Source organism: Euleptes europaea, chromosome 3 (assembly GCF_029931775.1).
Source record: "Euleptes europaea isolate rEulEur1 chromosome 3, rEulEur1.hap1, whole genome shotgun sequence".
NCBI lineage: Eukaryota > Metazoa > Chordata > Lepidosauria > Squamata > Sphaerodactylidae > Euleptes > Euleptes europaea.
Window position 1 is genome coordinate 22,910,104 of NC_079314.1, and position 15,428 is coordinate 22,925,531.

Genomic DNA, 15,428 nt, shown 5'->3' on the forward strand with positions numbered 1-15,428 from the left:
TTGGGCTGGTCACAGTTCTCTTAAAGCTCTCTCAGCCCCACCTACCTCACAGGGTGTCTGTTGTGGGGAGGGGAAGGGAAGGTGATTGTAAGCCGGTTTGATTCTTCCTTAAGTGGTACAGAAAGCCGGCATATAAAAACCAACTCTCCTTCTTCTTCTTCAATGCCGGGATTTGAACCAGAGATCTAGATGCTTTGCTGTCAAGCCATAGCCCTCCCCAAGATGAAACCGCCTCTTACGTTTTGCAGTATGACCCGGAGGAGACTGAACAACTCTAACCCTGGACTCATGGAACTGAGTGTTGAGCATCTAACTCAGCTTTGCTTTCCTCCACATGGGCAATGCCTCTTCCCCCCTGCCCATGGCAGCTGCAAATAGAGCAGGGAGGGGTGGGAACAGCATCTGCATGCTCCTGTACCAGAGGTACAAGCTGTTGCTGCCCATCACCCATGTTCCCCCCTCATCCATGCATCAACGCACAGTTGTGGCTTCAGTCTTGCTGGGACATCCCCAAGTACGGCCTTGGGATCTGTGCTGGCAGCGACAGACCAAGAAAGGGATCTTGGGGTGGTAGTGGATCGCTCAATGAAGATGTCAACCCACTGTGCGGCTGGTGTAAAAAAGGCAAATTCCATGCTGGCCATAATTACATGAGAAATAGAGAATAAAACTGCTGCTATCGTACTGCCCTTGCACAAATCCATGATGAGCCCACACCTGGAATACTGTGTACAGTTCTGGTCACCACACATAAAAAGGGATATTTCAGAGCTTGAGAAGGTGCAGAAAAGAGCAACCAAAATGATCAGGGGACTAGAGCAACTGCCCTACGAGGAGCGGTTAAAACGCTTAGGGCTTTTTAGCTTGGAAAGAAAGCAGTTAAGGGGAGACATGATAGAGGTCTATAAAATGATGTATGGTTTGGAGAGAGTGGACAGGGAGAAGCTTTTCTCCCTCTGTTATAATACTAGAACGCGGGGTCATCTGCTGAAGCTGGAGGGTGAGAGATTCAAAACAGATAAAAGGAAGTATTTCTTCATACAACGCATAGTTAAATGGTGGAACTCCCTGCCCCAGGATGTGGTGATGGCTGCCAACTTGGAAGGCTTTAAGAGGGGAGTGGACATGTTCATGGAGGAGAGGGCTATTCATGGCTACTAGTCAAAATGGCTACTAGTCATGATACATACCTATTCTCTACAGGACCAGAGGAGCATGCCTATTATATCAGGTGCTGTGGAACACAGGCAGGATGGTGCTGCTGCAGTCGTCTTGTTTGTGGGCTTCCTAGAGGCACCTGGCTGGCCACTGCATGGACAGACTGCTGGACTTGATGGGCCTTGGTCTGATCCAGCATGGCCTTTCTTATGTTATTGTGTTCTTATGATATCATCCCTTTACCCTCACTTTCCGCATCGATCCATGCTCGAATGCTTCAGTGCAGTTGGACATAAAAAGAGGGGGGGAGCTCTTGAAAGGATTCAAAAGGATGGAGGGCAAACTTTAGTTTTACACCTCCTCCCTGTAGTGGTTCCTGCTTGAAGAAACAAATGCTTTTCCTGCGTGAGTTTCCCCCCCAGCATGGAAAACAAGAAGTCCCTGCACTAATGGGGACTGTCCACGTGACGTTGCGTTTGTTTCGAAGCGCGTCTTGTGGCATTCCCAGGGCCTTTCCCCTTGAAGCCAGATTAAAAGTAAACCTGTTTTCATCCAGTTCAAACTAGATTAATACAGTTCTACTGCAGAGTGGCTGTGTGTGTGTGTGCGTGTGGGTTTCCCTATATGGGCTGGCCCCTTCTTCGGATGTTCAGCCTGAAGCGGGGCTCAAGAATCCGGCAGGACGGAAGAAACGTTTTAACATTCCTAGATACTCGTATCTGGCCGCTTGACAGGCTGATACCTGAAGCTTTCCAGACCTGTTTTCTATGCAGCTTAATCAAGACTTTATGAGGAAGTAGATAGACGTGTCAGTGCTGATGGCCGTTTCCATCAACTTTGTGTGTGTGTGTGCCAGGGGGTGGGGAGAGAACCGCTGGGAAGATCGCTCAGCAATTCACGTGCTGGCGGGGATCTCTTCGTTGGCAAACTGGGCGACCGTGGGCCAGCTGCACACAGGGTTGTTGCCAGGTTGCAATGGAAGAAAGGACAACGGCGTGAGCTTCTTTGGGTCCCCTTTAGGCTGAAAGAGTGGGGTGTAAATGACTTAAGAAATAATCGCAAGCTGCCTAGAATCAGTCTGATGAAGCGGCATAGAAATTTATTTGCTTTATTTATATTTGGCCTTTATCCCCAGTGGGGACCCAAAGAGGCTGAGGTCATAGAATCATAGGGTTGGAAGTGGCCATACGGGCCATCTAGTCCAACCCCCTGCTCAATGCAGGATCAGCCTAGAGCCGTGTTGGCGAACCTATGGCACGCGTGCCAACTCCGGCACGCGTCGCCCTCTCTGCTGGCACGCACGGCTCAGCTGGGCGGCGGGGCCCCTGCCCTCCCAGCCGCCAGCTTTGAACTGCTCTGTGCTGCCTGCAGGCAGCGCGGAGCAGTTCAAAGGCCCCACCCCCTTCCCTGGACTCTCCGCCGCCCAGCCTTTCCCCTCTCCCCCCCTCCCCGGCCAAAAACCTGTTTGCGGGGTGAACGAGGCGGCGGCTGCCCTCCAACCTCCTTCTCTCCCTTCCCCCCTCCCTGGCCAAAACCCCTTTGCGGGCGCACGAGGCAGCTGCTGTCCTCCAGCCCCCTTCTCCCTTTTCCTCCCCTCCTTCCCGGCCAAAAGCCCCTTTGCAGAGCACACAAGGCGGCTGCCGCCCTCCAGCCCCCTTCTCCCTCTCCCTCCCCCAGCGAAAAACCCCTTTGCAGGGCGCACGAGGCGGCTGCCGTCTTCCAGCCCCCTTCTCTCCCCTCTCCCTGGCCAAAAAACTCTTTGCAGGGCGCACGAGGCGGCTGCCGCCCTCCAGCCCCCTTCTCTCCCTCCCCCCCTCCCCAGCCAAAAAACCCTTTGTGGGCGCACGAGGCAACTGCCGCCCTCCAGCCCCCTTCTCCCTCTCCCTCCCCCAGCCAAAAACCCCTTTGCAGGGTGCACGAGGCGGCTGCCGTCCTCCAGCCTCCTTCTCTCCCTCCCCTCTCCCTGGCCAAAAAACTCTTTGCAGGGCGCACAAGGCGGCTGCCGTCCTCCAGCCCCCTTCTCCCTTTCCCTCCCCCCTCCCTGGCCAAAAACCCCTTTGCAGAGCGCACGAGGCGGCTGCCGCCTTGCGAGCCGGCCCTCCAGCCCCCTTCCCTTTCTCCCTCGGTGCCTTCCATGGGCAAAAACCCTTTTCCTGGGTCGCAAGGCAGCTGCCCTGCAGCCCCCTTTCCCCTCTCCCTCCAATACCCCTTTCCTGGGCACGCAAGGTGGCAGCGCGCTGGCCCAGAAGCCTCATCCCCCCCCACGCCAGAAGGACCTTTACTCAGCTTGCGAGGCTGCAGCTGCCTCTCATGCTGGCCCAGAAGCCCCCTTCCCCACCAAAAACCCCTTTCCTTGGCGCACGAGGTGGCTGCCGCCCTACTCACCAGCCCAGAAGCCCCCTTCCTTCCCTGGCCAGAAAGCTCTTCCTTCCTTTCTTCCTTTCCTTTTCCTCCCTCCGTCCCTCCCTGAAAACTTTCCTGATTCCAGCAAATGCCTGCTAGGTCTCTCCAGGACTTCCTCAAGAATGGAGAAGACAGCCCTCCCACAACTGGTAGACTTCCTCTGAATGTGAAGGTACCACTATGGATGTCTGGTTCCCAGCTATATTAGGTCTAATGCAGTTTTTGTTCTAATGCAGTTTTTGCAGGCAGCGTGGAGCAGTTCAAAGGCCCTGCCCCCTACCCTGGACTCCCCGCTGCCCAGCAGGGAGTCCAGGGAAGTTCTTTTTTCTAAACTAAAACCTCAGTATTCAGGTTAAATTGCCATGTTGGCACTTTGCAATAAATAAGTGGGTTTTGGGTTGCAGTTTGGGCACTCGGTCTCTAAAAGGTTCGCCATCACTGGCCTAGAGCATCCCTGACAAGTGCTTGTTCAGCCTCTGCTTAAAGACTGCCAGTGAAGGGGAGCTCACCCCCTCCCTAGGGAGCCGATTCCACTGTCGAACAACTCTTACTGTAAAAAAAGTTTTCCTACTATCCAGCCGGTACCTTTCCTCCCGTGATTTAAACCCATTATTGCAAGTACTATCCTCTGCTGCCAACAGGAACAGCTCCCTACCCTCCTCGAAGTGACAGCCCTGCAGATACTTAAATAGAGCAATCATGCCCCCCCTGAACCTCCTCCAGACTAACCATTCCCAGCTCCCTCAGCCTTTCCTCGTAGGGCTTGGTCTCCAGGCCCCTGATCATCCTCATCATTCTCCTCTGCACCCGCTCAATTCTGTCCACATCCTTTTTGTAGGGAGGCCTCCAGAACTGCACACAGTACTCCAGGTGCAGCCTGACCAATGCAGTGTACAGTGGAACTAGGTCATTTCTACTCTCCTCTGTTTTATCCTCACAACAACCCTGTGAGGTAGGTTAGTCTGAGAATATGTGACTGTCATGGAAGCTTGCTTGGTGTCCTGGGGCCAGAGTGGAGATTCGAACCTGGGTTTCCCAGATCCTAGATCATTTAACCACTACACCATACTGGCTCTCCTAAGTCTCCTAAATAAATATTGAGTCAGACCGGTGGTCTATCAAGGCCAGCTTTGTGTTCTCTAGTCTAGCTCTCCGTAGTCTAGAACAGATTCCCTTTATCTGTGTCCTGATCCTTTTAATGGAGATGCCAGGGATCGAACCTTCTGCATGCAAAGCAGATTCTCTGCTACTGAGTCAGACCTGCACCCAGTTGACTAAAAGGGTCCGGCTCCTGACATAGAAAGCTTAAAATCCAGAGGTGGTTCACATGACTGGAATCTAATCCAGTTCACAGATATTCTGCCAGAAACCTTTCCCAAGAGTAGGATCTAAATAGCTTGTTGCAGTGGAGTGCAGAGGGCAATCAGATAGCTCGATGAAGATGTCAACCCAGTGTGCAGCTGCTGTTAAAAAGGCAAATTCCATGCTGGCCATAATTAGACGAGGAATTGAGAATAAGATTGCTGCTATTGTACTGCCCTTGTACAAATCCATGGTGAGACCACACTTGGAATACTGTGTACAGCTCTGGTCACCACAACTAAAAAAGGATATTGCAGAGCTTGAGAAGGTGCAGAAAAGAGCAATCAAAATGATCAGGGGACTAGAGCAACTGCCCTATGAGGAGCGGTTAAAACGCTTAGGGCTTTTTAGCTTGGAAAGAAAGCGGTTAAGGGGAGACATGATAGAGGTCTATAAAATGATGTATGGTTTGGAGAGAGTGGACAGGGAGAAGCTTTTCTCCTCTCCCATAATACTAGAATCTGCTGAAGCTGGAGGGTGAGAGATTCAAAACAGATAAAAGGAAGTATTTCTTCACACAACAAATAGTTAAATTGTGGAACTCCCTGCCCCAGGATGTGGTGATGGCTTCCAACTTGGAAGGCTTTAAGAGGGGAGTGGACATGTTCATGGAGGAAAGGGGTATTCATGGCTACTAGTCAAAATGGATACTGGTCATGATGCTAACCTATTCTCTCCAGGATCAGAGGAGCATGCCCATTATATTAGGTGCTGTGGAGCACAGGCAGGATGGTGCTCCGGTAGTCGTCTTGTTTGGGGGCTTCCTAGAGGCACCTGGTTGGCCACTGTTTGAACAGACTGCTGGACTTGTTGGACCTTGGTCTGATCCAGCATGGCCTTCTGTTCTTATGTTCAGAAATTGCATTTCCTGTCAGACGCTTCCTTTTCTTGCAAGGCAGTCTGGGAAGGCAGTGGAGTTGCCCTCCTTCATTACAGGGGTGATAGTTGTGTGCCAAAACGCTGGTGGGTTGAATGTGACGCTGAGTCATCGCTTGTAATGAAAAGCAGAGATCACGGATGATCTGTGCCACCTTGCTGGGAAAATGGTCAGCTCTAGAATTAAAGGCTTATCTTTGGAACACGGAGCGGTGATGATTTAGAACTTCTGAGCAGTTGTTGCTATAGGAAGTGATCCAGTGGTAAGGTCTCCCATGCAAGCCTCATTGAAATGAATATGATGTGCACAGGAGCACCAATTGAAGCACCCTTCCAGTGCTTTTAAAGGTGCCTGTGCTAGAGAACTTCCTGCTGTAACGTCCCCAGGCTGAAGAAGAAGAGTTGGTTTTTATATGCCGACTTTCTCTACCACTTAAGGACGAATCAAACCAGCTTACAATCACCTTCCCTTACAATCACTTACGGAAGAATCAAATGGGTTTATAATCACCTTCCCTTCCCCTCCCCACAACAGACAACCTGTGAGGTAGTTGGGGCTGAGAGAGCTCTAAGAGAGCTGTGACTAGCCCGAGGTCACCCAGCTGGCTTCATGTGGAGGAGTGGGGAAACCAACCCGGTTCACCAGATTAGCCTCCGCCGCTCATGCGGAGGAGTGGGGAATCAGACCCAGTTCTTCTCCTCCTCCTCTTTATCCTCACAACAATCCTGTGAGATAGGTTATGCTTAGACTGTGTGACTGTCCCAAAGTCACCCAGCAAGCTTCCATAGCAGAGTGGAGATCCAAACCAGGGTCTCCCAGATCTTAATCTGATTCTTGGGCTGCTACACCACACTGGCTCGATGGCTGATATAGCATGAAATAGAGATCAAATCAAGCCTGAACTGACCCTAGAATCTAAAATGACTAAACTGAGGCTGTCGTATTTTGGTCACATTATGAGAAGACAAGAGTCACTGGAAAAGACAGTAATGCTAGGAAAAGTTGAAGGCAGCAGGAAAAGAGGAAGACCCAGCAAGAGATGGATTGACTCAATAAAGGAAGCCACATCCCTCAGTTTGCAAGACCTGAGCAAGGCTGTCAAAGAAAGGACGTTTTGGAGGACTTTGATTCATAGGGTCGCCATGAGTCGGAAACGACTTGACGGCGCTTAATACACACACACACAGAGAATATCGTCCCGCAATGGCCGATAACCAGAAACAGGGCTGCCGTGCAGGTTCGTCGGTAAGGATTTACGAGAAACGGTCGTGAATCCCATCAAAAGAAACGTGTCCTTCCTAAGAGCAACCTTCCTGTCGCTTATCACCCACTCACACACATATACACACCACCAGATTTTTGTTTTTAAAAAATGCCAACGGGGATGGGACCACCCACATAGCCAGCGGGAGGCCAGACCGCTTTAATACCAGTCGATAAGGGAGGTCACCTCTCCGACGGCAATTAAAGCCAAGTCCTTCTCAGCAGAGGTCTGGGGGACAAGCAATTGCAGGCTGAAAGGAAAGGAGGAAAACAAGCTTGAATATACCAAGGGGGAAGCTTAAAATGTTTTTTGTTCAGCGGCACCCGGAGGAAACAAAGGCCGGCTTCAGCGGTGGCTCCATCGTCAGGCACGACTGCAAACGTACCTTACAAAAGGATTAGCGGAGTTTTCCCCAGACTTCTTTGAAATGTCATCTTTTTTCTTTTTCTTTTTTAATTCTCCTTCCCTCCTGAAAATTGTCATCGCCTAGCAGTCTGGCTCAGACCCACACTTTTCATAAGCGAGCTTTTTTACATTTCATTTTTTCGCCCCGGGAGACTAATCATACCTTTAAGACCCTGAAAATGGATAGGGAGGAGTTTCGAAAGGCCGGCTTGGCCGGTGTTCTTTTGCATGTCGCTCTGAGAGTCGAGAGCCGTCCCAGTCAAACACGCGCTCCCGCCCTCTTCCGAGAAGTCGACGCTTCCCTTTCCAGCAGCCCTGCATCTCTTCCCCGCTCCTGATAAACCAAGACTTTTGCAGACATGATGTGCGCCATTACAACAAAAAAAAGCCGCCAGAACCATGAGGACTAGGACCATGCTGGCTTAATCAAAAAAATGTTTTAAAGTAGCAAGCTTTTTCTTTGTTCATCCTTTTTCTTTGGCCATCCTTCTACAAAACTCCAGGATGATCACACTCACATACTTGTGTGTGTGTGCATACACAAACGCATATACCACCTTTTCCATCAACTGTGGAGGCTCAAGGGAGCCACCATAGTGTAGTGGTTAAGAGCGGTGGTTTGGAGCAGTGGACTCTGATGTGGAGAACCGGGTTTGATTCCCCACTCCTCCACATGAGCAGCGGAGGCTGATCTGATGCACCGGGTTGGTTTCCGCACTCCTCCGCACGAAGCCAGCTGGGGGACCTTGGGCCAGTCACAGCTCTCTCAGCCCCACCTACCTCCCAGGGTGTCTGTTGTGGGGAGGGGAAGGGAAGGTGATGTTCCTTCCAGTTTGTTTCTTCCTTAGGTGGTAGAGAAAGTCGCATATAAAAACCAACTTCTCTTCTTCGCATTATACAAGGGCAACTTGTGACGATAAAATTCAAAAGGTTTTATGTAGTTTTTACCCCCCCCCCCATCCTTCCTCCAAACAATTTGGGTTTGGCAAAGATGGTTCTCCCTTCTCCATTATATCCAAGGCTTTTTTTTTTTAGCTTTGGGGAAATGCAGAGCAATGCAAGCAAAGAAGGCTCCTGGCTGTGGAGAGCTCTTCCTTTCTTGAGAGACTGCCTGTCCGAATTTTGTTTCCTTCAGCAGAAAATAATTTTGTAATCAGAAAAAACTGTCTTTGGTGCTTTGATCAGACAGCTGCTGGGTTGGGGATAACGGAGTCTATTGACCGTCCACTTTTTACACCAGATAGTAGAAATACCAAGTCGTGTGGAGTTTGCACAGAGCTCATTGGAGTCCAAGGCCTGGATAGGCGCCTTCAACTTTAAACTGAAGGGTCTGTTTTCAATGCCCAATACCCAGGCTACAACGGGGTGTGTGTGTGTGTTACATTTACTGAAGGATGATTCCTTTAGAAGCTTATGGGGGAAACCCCTGTTCAGTCCCACATGATCTCTTTTTTGCTGGCAGACACCAATCTGGAAATATTGTATTTTGTCTAGTATTTGTTTTTGACTTTGCTCCAGACTTTTGGTCAGAGCGGTGTAATAAGGAAAGGAAAGGACCATTGTGGGGAGGGAGAGACCATTTAGGATTGCCTGGTCCCTCTTCGCTACCGGTGGGAGGTTTTGGTGGGCAGCGCTAGAGGAGGGTGGGGTTTGAGGAGGGGAGGGACTTCAGTGCCATAGAGTCCAATTGCCAAAGCGGCCATTTTCTCCCGGTAACTGATCTCTATCGGCTGGAGATCAGTTGTAATGGCGGGAGATCTCCCACTAGTACCTGGAGGTTGGCAACCCCAAGACAACTGTTGGTCTGATTCAGCAGGACTCGTATATAGGTTGGTGGATGGAGCTAGGTAAGCCTGCATCCATTTTGCTGGTAGATGTTTCAAGTAGGATGTAATGCCCCCTCTTCTTTCTCTGCATTTGAATGAAAGGAGAGGAGGAGAACAATCTTGCAAGTTACTTTGGGTCCCAATTTTTCAAATTAGAGATTCCCACCGTTGTGCCTGTGGGCGGCGTGGCGCCTGCTGACACCTTTCCTGGCACCCACCAAGGGTTTTTAGAAAGTGGGCGAGGCACGGTGGGGCTTTTCCCCCAGCAAGCTTCTGATCGGCCACTGGAGATTTGATGGTCTGTGCAGATTTTTTAAAACATTGCTTTAGCAGCTGCTGTCACGACAGCACAACAATCCTCACTGGGTGCCCAGAGGTCAGCTGTGGCAGCCCTTTGGTGGTTGTGCCCACCACACCGTGTCGGAATTCCAAATAGGGTTGCCAGGTCCCTCTTTGCCACCGGCAGGAGGTTTTGGGGGCGGAGCCTAAAGAGGGCGGGGTTTGAGGAGGGGAGGGACTTCATTGCCATAGAGTCCCATTGCCAAAGCAGCCCTTTCCTCCAGGGGAACGGATCTCTATCGGCTGGAGATCAGTAGTAATAGCAGGAGATCTCCAGCTAGTAGCGGGAGGTTGGCAACCCTAATTCCAAAGCTGCCCAGAGGCTCCAAAAGGTTGGGGATCCTAAAGTCATTTTTTAACGGGACCATTTAAAGGATACTCTTTCATCTAATCCCTTATTTATACTTTGTATTAATTTTTATATTAGGTATTGATTTAATAATGTTGGATAAGATAAGAACAGGTTAATTAAAATAATATTGGGATTAGTTCCGTTAGCAAAGGTTTATACAATTCATTTTTAGATGGAAGAGGGAGAGGGTGAAGTCATTCTATTGTTAAATTAGATATATTACTTGTTTTTCTTTTTATTATTACTATTATATTGTTTTTGTTGATACATTAAATGAAGAAAATAAAAAAATATTATTAAAAAAAAGGTTGGGGACCCCAATCTAAATAAATAGATAGAATCATCTTTTTTTTTTGCCTTGCGCTATTAATTCTTTCTCTTCTCTTGCCAACTGTTGAAAGATGACCTGTGAACGACCCAAAGGCAGCGGGAGGCGGTGAAGCTGCGGGAGCCATGAAGAATGATAACCCTACAGAGAAGAAGTCAGGGGGACCTTCCCGATGGCGGCGGCGCAGGTTCAGGCGCAAGGTATCCTCTGAGGTGACCGTAAAAGGAAAGCTGCGGATGCGCTCCCCGTCGGGGGCCTTTGTGATGGTGGGCATCTCCGTGGTCCTGGTGGGCATGACCATAGCTGTGATCGGGTACTGGCCTCACCGTGGCCCACACGGGACGCGGTCCGGGAACAGGACGGGGAACTCCAGCACTGTGGATGATCTCAAGAAGGAAGTGAAGGTCTCTCCCCATCCCCGCCTCTTCCCCTACAGCGAGAAGCTAAAGCTTATTGGTCCCGTTATTATGGGCATTGGTCTCTTCATCTTCATCTGTGCCAACACCATGTTGTATGAGAACAGGGATATGGAGACCCGCCTGTTGATGCAGAGGGAACTCTATTCCCTGACCCTGGGCCTCCCTCAGGATACGAGTCCCGTCAGCAGTTACTTCCAGCGGAGGCTGACCCCTTCCACCTTTGAGGCCGACACAAAGTGTGTGGAAAGCTGCTACGAAATGGACCTCTCCTCAGGTGGCTTCCGGACCTGCCCCAGCCCTATGAAGAAATGGGCGAACGCTTACAGATCCGGTAGACTTCAGACTACAGCTCAGTTTCTTCACCAAGTTTCGCCTTCTGCTTCCCTTGTGAGCGTCCGCTCGGACTCTGGTAACTCCGCGCGAGGGAACCCCAGCCTGTCCGTTGCTTACGGAGGAGAGTCTGTCATCTCCTCAGCCATCAATGCTCTTTCTCTGCCTCTCATCAAGCTCAACAACTGTCTTCTCGAGAGCCAGGGTGTCTCCCCCGCCCAGGACTCAGAAGGCCATTGCGTTCGGTTGCCAGAGGAGAAAGAGGAAGTGCTGAGGCTCTCGTGGACAGTCTTACCCGAGTGCGGTGATGTCGCTTCCAGTAGAGACGACCTCCACCGCAGCCATGTCGTGATTGATATGGATAGCGGGTCTCCCTCTGCTGACTCGTTCGAGAAACTTCTGCATGCTGAATGTCCAAAGAGAGGATTCGGCTCAGACACTCAGATCCCTCTGTCGGGTCACTCCAGATCCCTGGATCTTGGCCAGCCAGGGGTGCGCTTGGTGGCCCCGGCCAAAGAAAGGAAACACAGGAGCTGGCCAAGGCTTGACCAGATTGGCTTGGTCAACTGTGCGAAACTGGGAAGCAGAGGTGAATCCTCGGATTGGCTTCTGGAGGCGACTAGGGATTTTACTGGGGGTGAGAGTGGACAGAATTTGCAGGAAGCTGTAATGGAAGCAGGTTCCAAGGTCTGATTCTACTGCAGGGGACCACGTTTGTTGCTGGTTTCTCCTATGTGGTATTCTGCTGGGTCGTGTCGGGTATTGCCAAGAGTGGATGTGAGTGTGTGAGTGCATATAAATATACATCTATTTTGAAATTAACTTAGCAGGGATGACTCTTCAGCCAGTTCACAATGCCAGGCACAGACCGGCCAAGAAGAAATGTGTCAGATGCCACTTGATTGATCGATTTTTTTTCTCAAGGGCCTGTTTTTCCTCCTTGCCTTATAAGAACCCACTTCAACCTTGCTCCCTTTCTCTGCCTGTGAACATCCTTGATAAAGAAATGGAAATACAAGTCCTAGTTTTTTGAGTGGGGATACTGGTTGGGAACTGGATATTCTCTGTAAAGTCCCCTAAGCAGCCTCTTTTAACCAACACATTTGGTAGGGCTGCGTCTGGGTGACCTATTCCTGCTGGCTGAGAAATGAGCATCTTAATTGAGGATCTAGTGCTTCCTAAGTTACGAGGAATGGGTTTTTTGAAAATCATGAGATTATATATTTTGTAAATGAAGTCTTTCTAAACTTTTACAGTTAATGCTTGTGGGTATTTCCCCTTCCACGTTGCGGAGCGAGTTTTTTTTTTTTTTTTAAAGGTGTTTTTTTTAAAAAGTGTATTCTTGCCAATCTGTTAATTGGGGTTCTGAGAAAGCGGAACGTTTCTAGGTAAAATCGTGCAAATTGGTGAGTCTTCCATTTCAGGACTTTTAGATAATCACGAGGTATGTACCAACCAAACAAGGATATTAAATAACGCCCTCTGTGCTGCCAAGGCCTTGAGTCACTTAACTGACTGTGTGGAATTTCTTTTTGATTTAAACTCACCAGCTGGCTCCGGTGGGTATGGTCCCTTTCCTTCGCTACGAGGAAAGGCTAAACGGTTTGGAGATTTTTAGTTCAGAAAGAAAAAAGAGAACGGAAGGGAGGACCTGATTGACATTAATAAAGTGAAGTGTGATGTGGAGAGGGTTTTTTTTCCCCTTCCTGTTTCGTGATACTAGAACTTGGGAACAGCCAATTAAATCAGTGGGCGGTAGATTTTTTTTAAAAAAGTACTTTATACAATTAACTGTGGGACTCATTGCCTCAGGATGTAGAAATGGCAGTTGGTTTGGACGACTTTGAACAGGGACTAGACAAAAAATCATACAGGGTAGGTCATCAAGGGCCTTTAACCTCCATGTGTGGTGAACATCTGAATGCTAGTTGCTAGGGGCAATCACAGGTGGGAGGGTTTGGTTTTGGTGGTCTGCCGGTAGGCCACCTGAAGGCATCGACTTGCCCGTAGTTGGAAACAGGATGTTGGACCCGATGGGCCTGCCTTCGCATGCGGGTCTTCTTAAGTTCTTCTCAGAAAGCTTACTGTTTGCTAGAGCAAGGTTAGAGTCCGGTAGTGCCTTAAAGGTGAACAAGATTTCCAGGGTATAAGCTTTTGAGAGTCAAATCTCTCTTCATCAAATACAAGTAGCCAAGCATTTCTTCTCTGCTCTAATCGAGCTGATAATATTTTGCATTGTACCTTTGGAGCCCTACGGCCTTCTTTGTAACACCATCCCCAGCTTCTGGCTGGAATATAAGGGCTAAATGATCTCCATTGCGACTCGTATCTGATAAAAGGAGCTTTGACTCTCGAAAGCTTATACCCTGAAAATCTTATTGGTCTGTAAGGTACTACTGGACTCCAATCTTGCTTTTCCACAGCAGAAGAACATGGCTACCCACCTGAAATTGCTCTTTTCTAGTTAATCTTATTACCATTTTATGATATGGGGAAGAATCAAACGGGCTTACAATCACCTTCCCTTCTCCTCCCCACGACAGACACCCTGTGAGGTAGGTGGGGCTGAGAGAGTTCAGAGAGAACTGTGACTAGCCCGAGGTCACCTAGCTGGCTTCATGTGTAGGAGTGGGGAAACCAACCCGGTTCACCAGATTAGCCTCCACCGCTCCTGTGGAGGAGTGGGGAATCGAACCCAGTTCTCCAGGTCAGAGTCCACTTCTCCAAACCACCGGTCTTAACCACTACACCACGCTGGCTCTTTAGTAGTTGGATGGTAGACCACCGAGCAAGTCCAAGGTTGCTTTGCAGAGGGAGACGATGGCAAACTGCCTCTGTTCATCTCTTGTCTTGACAACCCTCCTGGGTTGCCATCAGTTGGCTGTGACTTGATGGTAAAATAACAATAATAACAACAACTGTTCCCTGAGTATGGGAGGCATGATGATGATGGAGAAGAGTTGGTTTTTATATGCCTACTTTATCTACCACTTAAGGGAGAATCAAACTGGCTTACAATCACCTTCCTTTCCCCTCCCCAACATAGACACCCTGTGAGGTAGGTGGGGCTGAGAGAGCTGTGACTAGCCCAAGTTCACCCACCTGGCTTCATGCGTAGGAGTGGGGAAACAAATCCAGTTCACCAGATTAGCCTCCGCCGCTCATGTGGAGGAGTGGGGAATCAAACCCGGTTCTCCAGATCAGACTCCACCACTCTTAACCACTACTCTACACTGGCTCTCCAAATGATGACTTTGTAATGTGTGCATTGACCCTAAGTGTGACTCGAGCCTGTTTATCTGATTTTAGGAAGTTAATCTTTGCTTCCAAGAAGAGGAGAACACATTTGATTGTCTCCCCCCCCCCCCCGCTAGGTTTGGAATGTCTCGTTTCAGATTCTTTTCATACTTTTCCAGTTCTTCTGCCATGACCTCGGCTACCCTCTTGTGTGAAAGCACGTCCCTGATCAACAGTGCTCCGTTCTTGCTGCTGTAAGCCCTTCTAGGAAAAATAATCGTTGTGTGCCATCAAGTCACCACCGACCCATGATGGCAAGAGATGACCAGATGTGGCTTGCCGTTGCTTTCATCTGCATACCCACCCCGGTCTTCCTTCGATGGTCTCCCATCCAAGTCCATACCAGGGCTGATCCTGCTTAGCTTCCAAGGTCCGATAAGTTCAGGCTAATCTGGGCCATGAGGGCAGTTAGTGATAATATTCAAGTGCCGTCGACTCGCAACCAATTCATGGCTACACCTCAAGGGGTTTTCAAGGCGAGAGATGAGCAGAGGTGCTTTGTAATTGCATGTTTCTGCAGTCAGTCATTTATTGATACAGCACAGTGGTAGAGCATCTGCTTGGCGTGCAGAAGGTCCGAGGTTCAATCCCCAGCATCTCCAGTTAAAGGGACTAGGCAGGTAGGTGACATGAAAGACCTCTCTGCCTGAGACCCTGGAGATCCGCTGCTGGTCTGAGTAGACAATACTGACGTCAATGGACCTTGATGGTCTGATTCAGGATAAGGCATCTTCATGTGTTCACATAGCCAGACATATACAGAAACATTTAAACATTAAAACCAGGAATTCCAAGTATAAAATCCACTGGAGACTACACAAAATTCTAAGAGGACATTACTATATACATAGATAATAAGGCAGGTCATCCCAACAATTTGTGCCTAATTTTGGATGCGGCGGCACAAAATTTAGCAGAAACCCTTGGATTTTCATCTGAGAGCAACTTCCCTGCCCTCTCCAACTCCCAAGTTATCTGAGAGCCTGAGTAGTTTTCCAGATTCATGCCTTGCTGGATCCAACCCATAGTGTATTGTGATGCCTGCACGATCAGCCCCCCATCTAGTTT

At 49.4% G+C, this 15,428-nt stretch overlaps 1 protein-coding gene across 1 annotated transcript; it reads left to right on the forward strand.

Annotated features, from left to right (window-relative positions):
• Nucleotides 1–10,439: 10,439 nt before the first annotated feature.
• TMEM200B (transmembrane protein 200B) lies at nucleotides 10,440–11,795 on the forward strand. The gene has a single exon (XM_056847236.1). It carries the CDS (start codon nucleotides 10,440–10,442, stop codon nucleotides 11,754–11,756), a length of 1,317 nt encoding a protein of 438 aa, XP_056703214.1. The 3' UTR covers nucleotides 11,757–11,795.
• Nucleotides 11,796–15,428: the final 3,633 nt, after the last annotated feature.

What these genes read in the sequence shown, in the direction of transcription:
- TMEM200B (XM_056847236.1), top strand. Translation starts at nt 10,440, where the DNA reads ATGAAGAATGATAACCCTACAGAGAAGAAGTCAGGGGGACCTTCCCGA.